This window comes from Calypte anna, chromosome Z (genome assembly GCF_003957555.1).
Source record: "Calypte anna isolate BGI_N300 chromosome Z, bCalAnn1_v1.p, whole genome shotgun sequence".
Taxonomy (NCBI): Eukaryota; Metazoa; Chordata; class Aves; order Apodiformes; family Trochilidae; genus Calypte; species Calypte anna.
In genome coordinates, this window is record NC_044274.1 from 15,841,499 (window position 1) to 15,858,753 (window position 17,255).

Sequence of the window (17,255 nt, forward strand, 5' to 3'; positions counted from 1 at the left end):
GTGTAGGTATAATTCAGATGTGTCTGTACTGAACTCATCAAACTCAGCATGACCAGCCAGTGGAAAGGGGTGATTATCCCACTGTACTCAAGACTGGTGCAGCCTCACCTTGAACACTGTGTGCAGTTCTGGGCCTCACAATTTAAGAAGGATGTGAAGGTCCTTGAATGTGTCCAGAAGAGGGCAAGATAGCTGGTGAGAGGGCTGGAAGGAATGTTCTGAGAGGAGCAACTGGGCACTCTGGGCTTGTCTACTTTGGAGAGGAAGCTGAGGGGTAACCTCATGGCTCTACACAGTTTCTTGAGGAGGACAGGTGGAGAGGGAGGTGCTGAGCTCTACTCCCTGATATCCAGTGACAGGATGCATGGCACTGTCTCAAAGCTGCACCAGGGGAGGTTTAGACTGGACATTAGAAAGCATTTCTTTACTGAGATGGTGGTCAGATGCCAGAACAGGCTTCCTAGAGAGATGGTTGATGCCCTAAGCCTGTCAGTGTTTCATGGGCATTTAGGCAAAGCCTTTAATAACATGCCTTACTCTTTGGTAAGCCCTGAAGTGGTCAGGCAGTTGGACGAGATAAACATTGTACAGCACTTCCATCTGAAATAGTGTAGCCTATTCTATCCAGCTGCAGCTATTGGGTTGGCAGACCCACACTGTATGTCAGGCTGTGATGCTAACACTTCTACACTGGACAAAGAGGGAGTCACCTGTCTTTTGCATTTGGCTTCCTACAGGTATAGTAATCTACGTAGATGCACATAAGAACAATTTATATCTTTCCTCTTTGTACGTAAGAAACTGAAAGAAAAGATTCATTAAACATTCATTAAAAATTCTATGTTTCATTTTAACAGCATGTTAGTCTGACTTACAGATTTTTTTTTAATGTGTCACCTTCTGTCCCCTGTCATTTCTTCTCACAGACTCTTTGCGGTGGCCACAAATCAGCAGGTGCAGATCACCTGAACTGGAGACATTTTCATGCTATTGGACAGACGGAAATAGTTATAACCACTCTGCTCCAGGAACAATACAACTATTGTACATGAAAAGGTAATAATATGGGAAGAACAGAAGAAAGAGAGAAGTCATACATTTTTTGTGTCTGCCAGCTTGTTGTTGTTAATTTATTGCTATGCTTTGAGCTATATTTGAGAGCATGAAACTATATTTCAAGTGAAAAAAAAAGTTTCAACATCAAAATCGTTATTAATTATTAAGCAATTTGAAATGACAAGTGTTACTTGGTAGATAATTCAAAATGCATTTTTTTTTTTCATTTAGGTCCAGGTTGCAGAATCCAAAACTGATTACTTCATGGCTTGGGAAAAGAGATTTTAATAGGGAACTTCAGTTTATTCCCAAGCTACCTAACTTGCATATGTGAGATCTGCTGTATCTGTGCACAGATGTGAAGTTTGCATGCAAGCACCTTTCAAATTTTTATTAAAGTTTTATAAATCTCCCGTAGCTCAGTTGCTAGACTGAAGTCTGAATGTGCAGGTTCAGGTAAAAAGACTTCTCTGTGCCTGTGGGTTACATTTCAGTGAGTCATGTTCCATTCTGATTCACTTTCTACTTAAGCTTTTTTAATTTTCATGTGGGTACGATGATTAGCCTTAAAGAGGACATAGGCATTACCAGTAATGGCTATTAAGTAAAACAGGCCTTTTGTTCACAAGAAAAGGATGTGAGTTTCTATTCCATCTGTGATGATATATTTGCTTAGCAAACTTAAGCCTAAGGAAGGGCAAGGCTGGCTCTCTTACTCTTCTTCTCTCAGAAACAGAGGAATCCAAGTTAAAACTACTGTTTCAGCGTAAATTTTTAGCTGACAGTTGTCAGTAAAACATGCCATGAGGGTACAAGCTTTAAAAATCAGTTAAACTTTATGATAAAGCAGTACCATGTGTATGGAGCAATCACATATTTATCTTTGCCATAAAATTAAAATGGCACAATAAAATATGTAAATGTAGCATTCATAATAAATATATTTCTGTGTCAATGTGCAACCAACTTCTAAGGCTGCAGTACTTTTATCAGCTAATGCAGTTGCTACTACTTAATGCAAGCCATAATATTTAACTGTGTACACCTTTATCACGTTCTGACTCTGGCAGAGCTGCAGCATTTCCCTTATAAAAGTGTTTGGTCTTGTCAGCTAGTGGCAGAAATGCTTTTTACTCAATTTAAGTAGCATATGCCATTTTACTTCTTAAGCATCCACTTCAGTATTAAAGGCTGCACTTGGCATAGTTGATTTAGCCTTATCTTCCTCCTCTACAGCTTCAATGGCTCTTAGTAAGAAAAGACATTCACAGTATATTTTTAACAAAGCAAGACTGTAATTTTTAAAAAGATCCCTGTTAGGTCTATCTTTGGGCTGGGATGTAGTACTGAGATAAAGAACAGCAACAGCGTATCTGTTCGCTGTGAGATTTTTTTTTTTCCTGAAGTGACTTCAGAAACACTGAATAAATAGCTGACACTTTCCCTGTACTTTAATGATTCCCATTTTGCTTTTACTGAAGACTTTTTGGGTTTTGTACCTGCTGGTTAGTTTCAGCTTGGCCGTATGAAAATGACCCTACACAAGTAGCAGTGTTTCTCAGTCTAAGAGTTCATGCCACTCTTTATAATATAGTCTGCTGGTTTAAGAGGTGAAACTAATTCCATCTTTCCAGCTTCAAATCTTTTCTTTACAAAGCACATTTATGAATTTTTGAACAAAGTCCGAATGGAAAAAACTGGGAGGTTTCTTGCTAATAGTTCCAAGCCTGTGTTTTGTATCCTGAGAAATTTATCCTTACACACTCACAGCACTGTACTTCTCTTTCCTGCATTCACATCCTGCAGGGATGGCTTGTGCCAGCTCTCCTGCTGCATCCACCCTTGGGCACTCTGCCCAGGGCAATACACTCCCCTCCACTGTCTTTGTGCCATGCAGGTGCTGCAGTATTGGTCTGCTCTAAGGACTGGCTTGCACACTTTTCACTGTGTATATGGGCATCTTACAGCTTTAACTTTGACTGAATGACAGCTGTTAGACTGCATATCAAATTTGCATAAATCTGTGCTTGTTGGTGATCATTAGCATCTACCACCATAGCAGAACGTTCTCTCTGACTATTCTTTCGGAAGCAGCATCCAAAGACTAAAAAGTCTAACTAACAATAACTAGCAGTGCACGATAACTGCAACACATATATACAGATTGCTTGGATAATGGTTTGGTTTTGTTTTCAATCACAGTCACTATTGACATGTTTTTCTCACTTCCATAAAACTTAAGACTTAACAGAAATGTGTCTTGTAACATCTATAATTAGTACTTTGTAAGATCTATAAATTTCTCTCTCAGTACTTTGTAAGATCTATGAATCTCTCTCTCATGTATATTGCATTATTGTTGTCATTCTAGGAATGATGAAGACTGGAAAGAATGCCCTGATTATGTCACTGCAGGAGAAAATAGCTGTTATTTCAACACATCCTACACCTCTATTTGGATACCGTATTGTGTTAAGCTTGCCAATAAAGATGAAGTGTTTGATGAGAAATGTTTCAGTGTTGATGAAATAGGTATGCTTCCATTACGCATTTTGCCTCTATATTTTTGTATCACAATAGATGTGATGTTATAAGCTTTTCTATTACTCATACTATGTTTAAATTTTCCATCTCTGAAAAGTTAATTTCTAAAAAATATGGTATGAAGAAAATAATGGTATGGAAGAAATTTGGGTATAAAGATACATAGCATGATCTAGAAAATACTGCCCATATTGAAAGAAAGCTAGGAGGATAAAAGCAAATATGTGTTTCTCTTTCTGAACACCAGTGGTCTCTTAACTGTGTGCAGAGGACTTTGCCTGTGCTGTCACTCTGAGCCCTTTCTAATGGATCCTAATACCCATGTTCAGTGTGAGCAAGGACAGCACTAAAATCTTGATTCTGCAGGTTCTGGAATCAAACAGGTTTTTGTTCCTGAATCAACACTAATCTACGGAATCAGGATGCTATGCATTTCTAAGATAGAATATATATTTATTATATTTCATTTTATTTATATATGCATTATATTTATTGCAACTGGCTGAGACATTTTAGATGTTACTGAGTGTTCAGAGTGGTGATGTATTTATACACAAGTGATTTATTCCTTCAGGTGACTAGAATACCCACCACTCTCTTTTCTTCAGCCAAAAAAAGTTGGCTTAATTTTTCAGATACCATAGTCTTTCAACATCCCTCTACATTAGTTACTAAATATTTGAACTATCTTTCTGTGTTACTCCACTTATTGCTTATACTTCCAGTGAGAACTCTTAAATTTAAGTTTTGATAGAGAAATGTTACATCTGAGTGTTTTATGAGCAACTACAGGGAAATGTAGTGTAATAGGTAAAACACCCTTAGTCTTCTTTATTAGTATCTCCGGTGGGTTTTATGCAGACCCTGTCTACCAGCAATGACAGTGCCCCTTCACATTATCAAACTTGTAGTGACTTTGTCATTGACTGATAGACTAAGATTTTAATCAGCAAATATGTGGTTAATATGTTTTTTCTGTTCCTGAAATCATTTAATGGTGTGTAGTAAGAATGATAATTTCACATTGAAAACTCGCTGTTTTATTCCAAATACTTTGTTTAAACAGTACTACCTGATCCCCCTGTCCACCTTAACTGGACTCTGCTAAATACTAGTCACACTGGGATTCATGGGGATATCCAAGTAAGATGGGATCCACCACCAACAGCAGATGTTCAGAAGGGATGGATTACTCTGGAGTATGAATTGCAGTACAAAGAAGTTAATGAGACAAAATGGAAGGAGGTATGAAGTAAATATTTATTATACAGTGGTCATAGTACAGTGCAGGCTTGTTCTGTCCCTAATATTTTTGTGCTACTATGAAAAGCAACAAGTTTGTAATTGCTGATTAGATGATAGCTTGTCTTAAACAATATGCTCACATTCTTCTTAAGTTTTCTAGAAAACATTGTAACTTTGTCAAGGTAGTTGACCCTTAGGAAAATAATAACAAGCCCTGAAATCCCTTTGGTAGAGTAAAAGATATAACAATAGTTGGATAAATACAAGTGTTTTTCAAGGATAAAATATTATTTTCCTAAATCTCAGTTATTTGAAACAGTGCATGGTATCTTTAGTAGTTGGAACTAGAATACTTTGCTTGGAAAATTTCACTGTGTCAGTCTAGATTTAAAACAAAAAAATAGAGAAAGGCTTTGCGTAATAATTTAAAAGTACAGGAAGAAAAAAAAATGCAGCATAGTTAAGACATACCAGGCACCAATGGGAAATCTGTGACAATATCGATAGTCCATAAAAGTATAATATATATGCCCAAAATCTTTCAAGATTTCTTTTTGAGAATTAGCTAACTTAGGTAGGTAGTTTTCCTGTTACGAGGAAGAAATTGTACCCAACTTACTGGAATATATAGGCTAAGTGCCAGCCTGTTGTGGCATGTCTGCAAATGCAGAACTCTTCCTGAATACCAGTTCAATGCAATAAGAACATAATTTCAGAGCAGAACTATGTTAACTAAAGAACAAAAGCAGATAATACTGTTATGAATTTATCTTAACCTACAAAAGGCAAACTTATCAATTGAAAAATAGTAATTGCTTGCACTCTCCTCTGAAGGTACTCACCTCTGGTACTTCTCTGTGTTGTCATTTTATGATTATCCTAGTTCTAATTAATAAGTCTACAGGCAATCAGGCCTGTAATGTCTATATCTTTTTCCTCATATTTTTCTGGATTTCTCTCAGTTACTGTACATCCTTTGTATTTTATAGCCTACAAAATGGGTCAAGTTTAGGCAGTAAATCAATACTCAAGAACTTGAAAGCTGCAGAACATTTACAGGATTTAGAAAAGCAGGTGGCAATACATATACTTCTTTAAAAATGTACCTTTTTTTTTTCCTAAGCCTTTAGGCATCAGTTAGTATAAATACCCTAATAAAGCTCCATTCTTGCTTCAGTATCTTCAATAATTCCAGCATGCCTTGAGAACAGTTGAAGATCAGGGTTTCTTCTTTCAGAAAAAGTAAGGAATTGCTGAATCCTACACTTGCCTCAAGAAAAAAAATACTATAGATTATGTTGTACTGCAGCTGTACACTTTGCATGTTATTGTGCCTTTTAGCTTAAAAGCACAAACACGGCATAATTTCCTAAGACTATCAGAGCACAAAAGAGAAATATCTGAACAAAATCTTCAACTGGCCTAAGAAAACAGCAAAACTGTGAATAATGTTGCAGAAATTACCTCATTCCTTGCATTCTTCACTACACATATCTTCTGTAATGAGTGCTGAAGCGGGAAAGAGATAAATGTCTATTTAAATTGTTACTACTAGAATTTAATACAAAGGATAACCTTTGCTTAAATATACCATCATACTTTGTATATAGAACTGATGCAGAAACAATTATACAAAAATTAACTTATAGGACTTTAAATGTTCTAAGTCTCCCTGTTACTGGGACTTGTTTGTAAATTTTTAGATATTTTGGGATGAACCTGTTTGATTTTATGTATAACATAATTTTTTTTCAATATGTTCAATTACTGAAAATAGATAACTAACAAACTGAAAGAGGACTAAAACATTCACTAGCAAAGTTTTATAACAGTAAGTGATAGTGATAAGAGGATCAAAAGTATTTGCTGAGAAACTTCCTAAAAACAATAAAATCCCCACCCACATGTTCATGAGATGAAGCCAAATCTAATTTGGCTCACATTCTGAAAAAATGTTATCATTGTTAGATATTAACTGGTATCTCTTTCCAATTCTACCCTCTTACCTTGAAGTGTTGCCCATTATGTTCACTAGAGTGCAACTGCATCCCCTCTTATGTCTATGCAGAGTTATCAGTCATGGCTGACACTAGCTATACAGACCTGTGAGTCTGCTGTGTTTTTCAAACAAGGTGTGAAACACACATATCATCTGAGCTACAATGAAGAGTGATGACTTCGTAGTGAAGTATCTGTTTATGAAATGCATAAAAATGTATGTGCCATAGAGAATCTTGAAAGTAGAATTTTCCTTTAGTTATTTTTTTTATAGGCTAGATTGGTATCATCTTTTGACTTGCCAAAAAAAAGAAAATCCACTAATACGGGATGAAATAGGTGACCACAGCTCAATCCTCAGTGAAGAGGACTGTACCGGGGAGGACTCTCATTATCTTCCTGAGTTTTTGCTGGGAAAGCTCGATTTCACACCACGATGAAGTGCAGTTAGGGCAGGCGAGCATGGAGTCCTGACTCCAGAGCTGAACACCATCATTGAGTCCATACAGTAATGTGGCTGAGATACAGGGCTTACTAGTTGTAGAGGTGCAAAACTCATATCCTTGCACTGCATTGAAAATACAGCTTGGTGTCTCCATGGCATCTACTGTGCCGTGCCTCTGAACCTTTTGTACTGCCCATCTCCCAGTTTTCATCATATTCCTGTTAAAGCTTGTTGCTGTGTTGCCTGTTGTGCCCATGCCAGTATCTGCCTCTGGTGTCCCTATCCCAGTGGGTGCTCCCAAGTGTCCCAGGAGCTCCACAGAATTGCTCCACAATCTGTGCCATTCCCCTCTGGCAGGGCCAGGCTCACGCAGGCAGCACAGTGGCACAGCCCAATGTGACAGCAGGTTTGTCACACGTTTTTTTAGGATGGCAATCACAAGCATCACTCTGTGTACGCTGACTGGACCTGGACAGCATGTACAGCATCACAGTGGTCTGCTTCCAGCCTCCCTTTCACATACAAGTTTCACATAAACAAGTTTCCTATATGTTGTCGTGCATTTTTATGCATTATCTTTATCATGTCTCTCTCATACATTTTTAAAATTACTTAAACCATGTAAGTGCTGTTCATCTATTCAGTTCATGCTGAACCCTCCTTGTGCTGTAGAGCCATGGTTCTCCACATACTTAACCACCAGTAGAGGAAACCTGTTTGTCTGGGATCACTGCCTCTCGCAAAATCCGACTGGTTAGTTTTCAAAACATGAGTCTCAAGCCATCAGGGATCAGAGAACTCCACAGGCTGTAGCTGCCAACAGAATGTGTCTCAAGTTTAAATTATGCAGCTACAGGGATTGTAGGAATGTATTGTTGAAGCTTCCTTCAAATCTCCAATGTTGGCTTTTTTCCAGGTGTTTTAATTCTTAGTCCATGATGAATTTTGCCAGTATTATTCTTGATTCTGAACTATTAAGTAGAATCTGCCACATGGAGTTCTATTTTGAGCACATTTTTCTTAGTTTGATATGCTTTTGTTGGGCTGCTGGAGTTAAAATGCATATTCTTAGAGGAATAATAAAAGAAGAGATTTCACACAGTAGAACCTGTAATGTAACTTCCTATACAATTTGATATGCAGCAGTATCTAGGCATGTTACAGTTAATATTTGATACAGACATCTCAAGATTGACAGTCTGATGCCAGCTCTTGCAGGGTCTTTGTTATCACAGTTGTGTTCCTCTAATAAATATATTTGTACAGCGCAATGCATTTTTTTAGAAAGCATTTTAAACATTTTTGGTTTTAAAAGTAATGTAATTCTGTAATGGATGGATTATAGAATTACTCTTTTAATTCTGTAGTGGATATTGCACTATTTTTAAGACTCACATGTTTTTGAACAAGGTATTGGCATCATGAAGGCAGTAATATTATGCTGTAACAGTAAAAAGGATTTAAATCTTGATACAATCAGTGGGAGATGTTCACACCACCTACTTATGGCATGTATAGGAGCAGATGCCTTTCTTCACTGTTCGCAGAAAGCTTGGATTCTCCACTTTTGGTCCCCTTAATCACCTCAAACCTTGGTAGCTAGTAAGTCAAAAGTAAGTGGTATACATCTTCTCTGATCTCTTGTCATGGTATCCTTATAGTATCCCAGGCAGCAAAAACACACTCAAATATTTACTTCTGAAATCAAGAAGCATTTTAAAATTGCCAGTACAACTCCAGAAAATAAAGCACAGTCCTTCTGTCTTTACAGTTAGAACCCAAGCTCTCAACAATGGTTCCAATATACTCTCTGAAGATGGGAAGAGACTATGAGATAAGAGTCCGATCAAGGCAACGTACCTCTGAAAAATTTGGAGAATTCAGTGAAATCCTTTTTGTGTCTTTTTCTCAAGTAGGCATTGACTTCGTTCACTGTTCTGAAGGTAAATAAAGGAAGTACAGCAAAGTGTTTCTGTAAATATGCTGTCTTTTTGTCATTCCAGCACTGGGTTTTTGGTTTGTTTTTTTTTCATTACCATTGATGTGTGCTTAATAGATTTAGCCTACTACATGAAAAAAACTTGTTGACACTGAGAATGAACAAGTGCCATATAGAAGTTCAGCAGTAAACTCAGAAAGACTGTTTCACACCTCATCAGAGCCCAAAAAATACAGATAGCTTTAAGAATCAGAAATAGTAACTGCTGTTGTACCTCTTATAGAGCCTAAGATATGGTGAAATCTTGTACTCTGGTAGTGAAGAGAATTGTCACTTCTATGAAAGTGTTATAATGCTAGTTGTTATAAGAATTATGTGCTTTTCTGATGAAGGACAGTTAGTGTTTTCCTGACTCTTGCTTCTGTCTGATACTAGTTTTTAAAAAGCTATTAAAGACAAAAGAAACAGTGATTTAGCACCACATTATTTCCACAAAAAGAATGAGATAGTGCCTTTTCCTAAAGCATTCTCAGGTCTAATCTACTTAACTCTTCAAAATATGGGCCCTTCAGCTAATTATTTTAATAAGTTGCTTCACTTAATTTTCCAGGGTATTTGTGAAGGTGTTAAATAAAACCACCTGTAACTCTTCTCTTTCAAAATTTTATTAGATTCCCCTTTTTAACTCTTCACAATTCTAGTTTTAATTTCTAATTTATTGGAACAAGTAATGTTCTGTACATGTGGCACGATTTTATTAACCTCAGCTGTTAAGCTTTTAAGCTTTTCCTATGAACAAAATTAGATTACTGTGAAAATCCAAGGCCATCTGACAAGCACAGTTTTATTCAGTCACTACCAACCAGATTCTGCAAGTTAATCCATTTCCATACATCTCACACAGAAGCAGTGATCTGATTTGATCAGATCAGTGAGTTTATTCTTGCTTGTTTTGTGTATCACTTTCAGGATCTTAGAATGAAAATTTAAATTTTCTGTGTATTAAAATTTTGAAGTGGTGAAATTCAGATGCAGTACTCTAACTTTTTGAAGCAGCTTGATATTCGCAGGTCTCGCTGACATGAAGTTACTCTGACAAGGAGTCTCTCATGACAAGGAGTTACTGGTTCCCCATTAAAATAGGAACTCATCTAACACAGATAGGATTGTACTGATGAAAACATGTCCAGTAAAAATCTAAGATAGGGTCAAAGGAGTAAAGTTGGTGTCTAAATTTGTTAGGGTTTTTTTGTTTTTCCCCCAAATTATGGGTATGTATGTATATATATATTTATATGTCCATGTTAGTATTCTAGAGCTTTCTAGCCAGGATTGCTTGGCTCCCAAAATGAGTGGGGTTGCTATGGAAAACTTTAAATGGGAAACAAATGCGAAGAATCTAAGACTACAGCCAGAATAAATTATCTATACTCTGTATTCTGTAGTGTCAGCATAATAGGATTTTTAGTGCTTAGAAGATAAAAAAATTCAGCAGTCAGCGTTCTTCATCATTCATACCAAACTGCATTTCCTAATGACCCAAACTTCTTGTAGCCACCTGTAAGGTAAGTAAAAGGGAGAACTTTATTTTCTTTCCTTTGATGTTTCACAACATAATTAATGTTCAGCCTTTAGGAAGAGGAGCAGTATGCCTTTTTTATACCACATTTTAGTTTCTCTAAGAACAATTAGCCTATGATTTAGTATGCTATTAATAATGTTCTCTCAGACTGGGACAATGAGCAGGAGCCATAAGGACTACTCGTAGTATGTTCAAAGCAGGCAAAATGTTCCTCATGGCTGGTTTTGCTCCATATGTTGTCTTTACTAAGATCTTGTTTGTACTTAAAAACTCAGTCTAGTTTTGCAAGAAGTCTCAGTGGACTCCCCAGTGCAGTATAGAAACTTGAAACCAGAAGGGTATATTTATTTCTGCTTAACACAGAACTTTCATATTTAAGTAACCAAAATTTCTCCTATCAGTTTTTACCACACTCAAATCCTTAGACATTGGAAGAAAAGGCTGGAATTAAAGATGCCACAGAGATGCAGATCGCTGCAAACATGTTTTTGTTCTGTTGTTTCAGAAATTGAGTTTCCATGGTTCTTAGTTGTTACCTTCGGAGCATGTGGGCTGGCCATAACAGTGATCTTAATTCTGCTGTCTAAACAACCAAGGTAGAGAGTTTTTATTTGTCACATATTATGTACTCGTAGCTTAAAAAATAGGATGCTTCAAATGTATAAAATCTAGGGGACTAGAAACTATTTTGAGGATTGCTGTCCATTCTCATAAACTACATAGATGCTTGCATATGTAAATAATGGGGGCCTTCAGCAGTGGGAATATGATTATGTTGACAGATCCTTTTCCTTTTGGATTGCAGAACATTTTTTTCTACATTATTTACGTTGTTAGTTGTCTGCTTTTGAAGCAGATTGTTTTTTCTGGTGCATTCAAATTTTGTAAATACTATTTTTACCACATACTGCTAACAAGTTTCACAGAAACATATGTCTACATATTTTTTGTTGTTGTTGTTCTTAGGCTATTCCTCTAATATATAACTGATTCATAATCAAGTTGAGGGAAAAAGTTTGAGTTACAGGGGAGTATTTGGTCTCTGAGGATAGACTTCAATACCTATAAATAACAGGAATAAAATACAACAAAGCACTGGATTATGTCATTTATAAAAATGAAACAATGACAGATATATAAAAATGACAAAATGGTCTCAAATTTAATTAATTCCCTACTATGTTTGTTCAGGGATAGTTTTTGGCAGAATATTCATCTTGGATGTCATACCAGTAATGTCTCAGACTGTGAAGCAACACCATGCTCAAAGTCCCAGTGCATACACACATGTTGTCAGTGGCCTTGTACGTACACTTCAGAGATGAGCACTGAGGTGTTTTGCACATACCAGCCTAAGGACAAGTCATTGGAATGAAAACAAGATTGTGTAGTTGGACAAGCTCCAAAAAAAATAATGTAGGCAAACAGCATTATGCTTTGTCAGAGTTTCATTTCAGGAAGCCACCCCCTGCAATAGCATCCTTGTTCCAGAGTTAGGAGCAAGACTTAACAATGCATGAAAAAAGCTTTATGTGTCAGAATGGGGCAAGAAGAACTAGCACATGGGACCAGGACCTAACTAAGATAAGTAAACTAAACAAAGAGTGGTTTGGTCACAGAAGACCCTAGGAGCTGAAGCATGCTCAGAGCCTATGTGAATCTGCCATGTGAATCATGGCTGCTGGAGGAGACTTTTCTCCACATGGGACCCTTTACCTGGAGAGTTCTTCTCAACCTGTGGGCCTGCACCCTTTCCTTCAAACTGATGCAAATGATGGTGGTAGTGGCAATGGCAATTTGTTCTGCAGAGGAGCAGAATGCATAGAAATGCATAGGACAGAGGCTATATGGTGAGGCATTGACTCTTATGCAGAGAGATGCAGGCCCGAATTACTCAAGGCTAAGAAAGGAGCAGAGCGTAGTTCTTCCTTCTGAATGATTTCTCCAGGCTGTGAGTAGTAAAATCCTTTGTCTGTTCTGTTAGCAGCAGTGCCCAGTCCTGACAGAATAGCTGATCTGTGGATTCAACTGTAAGTGCAAATCTTAGACTGGTACCCTGAGAGCCCAGCCAGTGCACAACTAAGACAACCCCTCCAGAGATCAGGTGGAAAATTACTGCATTTCTGTCTCTCATTGAGGCTTGCTGAGCAGAACTTTGAACTAAGGGTCTGCCAAAACGAAGAACAGATGGACAATTTGAGCCTTCCATAGTTAAGCAGAACATGCCTTAATTTATCTCTCACACTCATTAAGACTCATTAAGGGAGGTAGAATGGAAGAGATAGGCATGACCTGCTATTGTCAGATTATAATAATGGAAAATAATTCCTTGATGTGTTGGTTTTTTTGTATTTTTTTGGGGTTTTGTGCCCTCAAAGAATTAGAAATTCACTTAATGAAGAATTAGAACAATACTTATTTCCGCAGTAGGTACATGTAAGTCACTAGTCCTTTCTCTACATGGGTAAAACACTGCCATTCTTATATATTAATTGTTATTTTAGATACTCAGAAACAGAAAGCATCATAGTGATGCCAAAGTACTAGCCTAAATTTTTGCTTTTTCAACTCCTCTGTATAAATTTATTTGGTTTATGCAAGATTACCATTTCACTGAAAAAAAAAACCGTGGGAAGTTACAGATTTCTTTGAAAATTATGTTAAAAGGGAAACTACTGACAGAGCTGTAGGAATTTAGTCTTCCTATCGAGCATTAAATTGTTAAAGATTGGACTTCAAAATGGATTCCCACATACTTGCATGTGATTTCAACAAGGAAGGTTGCAGAAAACGTGGGGGTTTATTTGCAGTAAAAGAAAACAATCATTCTTCTCTTCAGGATTGTTTGAAATTGAATCTTCAGACATTTCAGTTTTGAAATAATTAAGTGTATATGCAATGTAAGGCTCTCTTCTTTTTAACTTCCTCAAAAAGGACTACTGTCAATTAATTTCTTTTTTTCCAGGTTAAAAATGCTGATTTTTCCTCCTGTGCCTGTTCCAAAGATTAAAGGGATTGACTCAGATCTCTTGAAGGTAATATTGTGCTCTAAAATTCACAGTGGGAGTCATTGTAGTAGCAAGTGACAATTGTTGTACCATGGCAGTAAAATTTTGTAAGAAAAAATTATGACATGGGAACAGTTGACACAGGATTAATTTTCATAAAATAATTTTTTATAACCCCCATGCAATTATTACATCACCTACAGTTACTTTTCCTTAATTTGACATCATAAAGTGCACAACCATTTTTATTTTTCCCTCTATTAGCATTCATTTTTTCTTGCTTTATAGAAAGGAAAGCTAGATGAAGTGAACTCCATCTTGGCCAGCCATGACAACTACAAGACACAGCTATACAATGATGATTTGTGGGTTGAGTTCATTGAGTTGGATATAGAAGATCCTGATGAGAAAAACGGAGTCTCGGATACCGACAGGCTCCTGAGTGAAGATCATCTGAAATCACACAGTTGCTTGGGAGCGAAGGATGATGATTCTGGACGGGCCAGTTGTTGTGAACCAGATATTCCAGAGACAGACTTCAGTGCAAGTGACACATGTGATGCCATCTCCGATATTGATCAGTTCAAAAAGGTAACTGAAAAAGAAGAGGATCTCTTGTGCCTTGATAGAAGAGATAATGATGAGTCCTTTCCCAGCCTTGCCAACACAGGCACACAACAGCCACAAGTGAGAAGTCAGTCTGGAAATAGCCACCTGTGGCCACCTTTTGCAGACTGCATGGACTCAGCGGGTCCATCGGTCCGTACCCAGCTAAGTAACCAGAACACATTGGCAAATATTGACTTCTATGCGCAAGTGAGTGATATTACCCCAGCAGGCCGTGTGGTACTGTCACCAGGGAAGAAATTGAAGTTGGGAAGAGCACAGTGTGGAGGCTGCACAGAACAAAACTTCGCCATGGAGAACGCCTACTTCTGTGAGGCTGATGTGAAAAAATGCATTGCTGCAACTTCCCATGAAGAAGAGAAGCCACCTGTCCAGGAGCAAAGCTGTAACGAGGATGTTTACTTCACCACAGAGAGCCTTACCACTACTGCTGTCAACCTTGGAGCTTCGACAGCAGAAACCCCAACTTCAGAGATGCCTGTCCCAGACTACACGTCTATTCACATCGTTCAGTCTCCACAAGGCCTTGTGCTCAATGCAACTGCGCTTCCCGCGCCAGACAAGGAATTCAACATGTCTTGTGGCTATGTCAGCACAGATCAGCTGAACAAAATCATGCCGTAGCTATTCTTTGACCACGTGTGTGCAGTACTTCACAGCAGAGTCAGCTTGGGCTTGTATGCTGAAACCAAAATGAAGTATAAAAGTTTCTCGTGGTTCTTAAAATTTTATCTGAAATGTGCAACATAAAGTATTCATCATGATATTCCTGTTGTGTTGTGTAAATATATACTATGAATTTGTCTTGGGACTGTTTTACTAGCAGTGACTGTCTTGTTCTTGTGGGTGTTGATTTTTGTGATACTAAACATTGAAATTACTGTGTTTAATGTACAGTAAATTGTGATTTTTGATAAAGCTAAAAATCATGTGGTTTAAAGTCTAAGAATTTAGTAGAAGCTGTGCTGTTGGCAGAGATCTTTATATCAATAATTGGGAACTGAGTATATAGGTTTAAAAAAAAGCTTGAATAAATAAGGTCTATTTTGATTTATACAAATTAATAAAATATATTTTAATATTTAGTCACAAAACCATAAATATTTTATATTAAAGTACACACTGTAGTTCAATTATGATGACCCATCGAAAGAATGTAATTGCTGCAATCTTAAAAAGGAGTTTTCTGGTTTATACGAGTTTTATTTGCAGTACAAAAAAAAATAGATTTTTACAGAGCCATTTTATACCTCCAAACAAACCCGTGGAGAAATTTTGAAATATTGTAGAAATATAAAGTAACTGATCCTATTAATTTCTTATGATAACTAATAGAGAAATATACATTCAATTTCAATTTAAAGTTGTAGAAAACTTTAAAATATACAAACTATTAGGGCAATTTATGCTGTCCTTCATTGGGTTCTGGTTAATGCTAATAATATACCTATTATAAGCAAAATTTTGTTGACCACAGTATTAAACTGTGTGAGCTACACTTTCATTAAGAATTTTTGAGAAGACATGAATAAGCTCTGGTGACTTAGCAGCATAACCTCTTCACATTTGACCAACTTCTGAAGCCCTCCTAAAGCCAAAGTTATCACAACATTTATTAGTTTCCACCACATAAAGTCTTGATTTAAGAAATTAAAATAAGGACTTCAGGAGTTAGCCAACAGTTATTTTTTTAAAGATGCAACAGGATTAAAATACTTAAGTGGAATAGGGGATTAAAATACAGTATTGTTTAAAGTGGTTTTTTGTTTTTACAGCCTAACAGCATCTCCTCTGACCAGGTTAGGCAGACTTTCAGAAGTAAAAGGAGAGAAAACTGTAACACAGTGGGAAAGCTCTTTCTGTTCGTAACCAACATTAAGAACTTGATGAGCTATGCAGTCAGCGACTGCAGCCTCAGAAGCTACCTTCCTAGGCCATGATAGTAGGGTTCTTCTCCTAAGAATCTCTGATTCTGTGATTCTTAGAAAGCAAATAGGGACGTTCATTTCTTCTCCCTGACCTGCACAGAACAGAAGTGTATGAAGTGCAGCGAACGCAGGTCTTGTTCATGACGTCTCCCACTGATCTCACTGATGCTCTCTTTGTGACCAAGGGCTACAGGACTGGGCCCAACTCTTGGGTGGGATTTTTACGTTTAGAACGAACTTTATGGTAAATGTGCATTAGATATTCTGCTAATTTGCTGCTATATTTTTCTAACAGCTACATTATTTAGTTTCATATAAAATTTCATAGATAATAGACACTAATGCAAGTAATGCTTATGTGTGTGTTTGGAAGAAGTTTCTTACTCTGTTTCTATTGCCAAAAATAGTTAAATACCTCAATCAAACTCAGAATGTCATTTTGGTACTTTACTGGTCACATAAGCCATTATACGCTGGTCAGATGTGTCTTTCAGTTTCTATTTAACTTTCCTTATGTCAGTGTTTCATTTGTTTTTTCTCAAAGTTTAATAAATGTATTGTCTTTGACTTGTCCTGGCCCAGCGTGTTTTATTGGAGATAATTAATTTTTAATAGACAATAGAGATTTTATTAGTTGAAATCAAGTATTTCTCATTAAATGATGTAGAATGCAGCTTTCCTTAGAATAGAAGCAATGCCTAGCAAGATAATTTTTTTCACCGATTGACCTCTTTATAGTTAAAATTAGAAGCAGGGACTATATCTGTAGATGGAAATGAGATCTTCTGTACCCAGAGCTGGCCAAGATGTGTTACTGATACAGCAGACCAGTTTACCTTTGACTGGAACAGCCTGTGTTTGCAAATAAGCAAGCTTCACTAGT

At 37.0% G+C, this 17,255-nt stretch overlaps 1 protein-coding gene across 5 annotated transcripts in view; it reads left to right on the forward strand.

The window, feature by feature from the left end:
• Window positions 1-16,939, forward strand: part of GHR (growth hormone receptor) — a 116,936-nt gene extending 99,997 nt beyond the window's left edge. For all 5 annotated transcript variants that reach the window (XM_030467115.1, XM_030467113.1, XM_030467112.1 and 2 more), the window contains 7 exons: window positions 927-1,056; window positions 3,428-3,588; window positions 4,667-4,845; window positions 9,060-9,231; window positions 11,315-11,405; window positions 13,775-13,844; window positions 14,106-16,939. In XM_030467115.1, the coding sequence (XP_030322975.1) occupies window positions 927-1,056; window positions 3,428-3,588; window positions 4,667-4,845; window positions 9,060-9,231; window positions 11,315-11,405; window positions 13,775-13,844; window positions 14,106-15,068 (1,766 nt within the window). In that variant the 3' untranslated portion in view covers window positions 15,069-16,939. The remainder of the gene's footprint in view (window positions 1-926; window positions 1,057-3,427; window positions 3,589-4,666; window positions 4,846-9,059; window positions 9,232-11,314; window positions 11,406-13,774; window positions 13,845-14,105) is intronic.
• The last annotated feature ends 316 nt before the right edge of the window (window positions 16,940-17,255 follow it).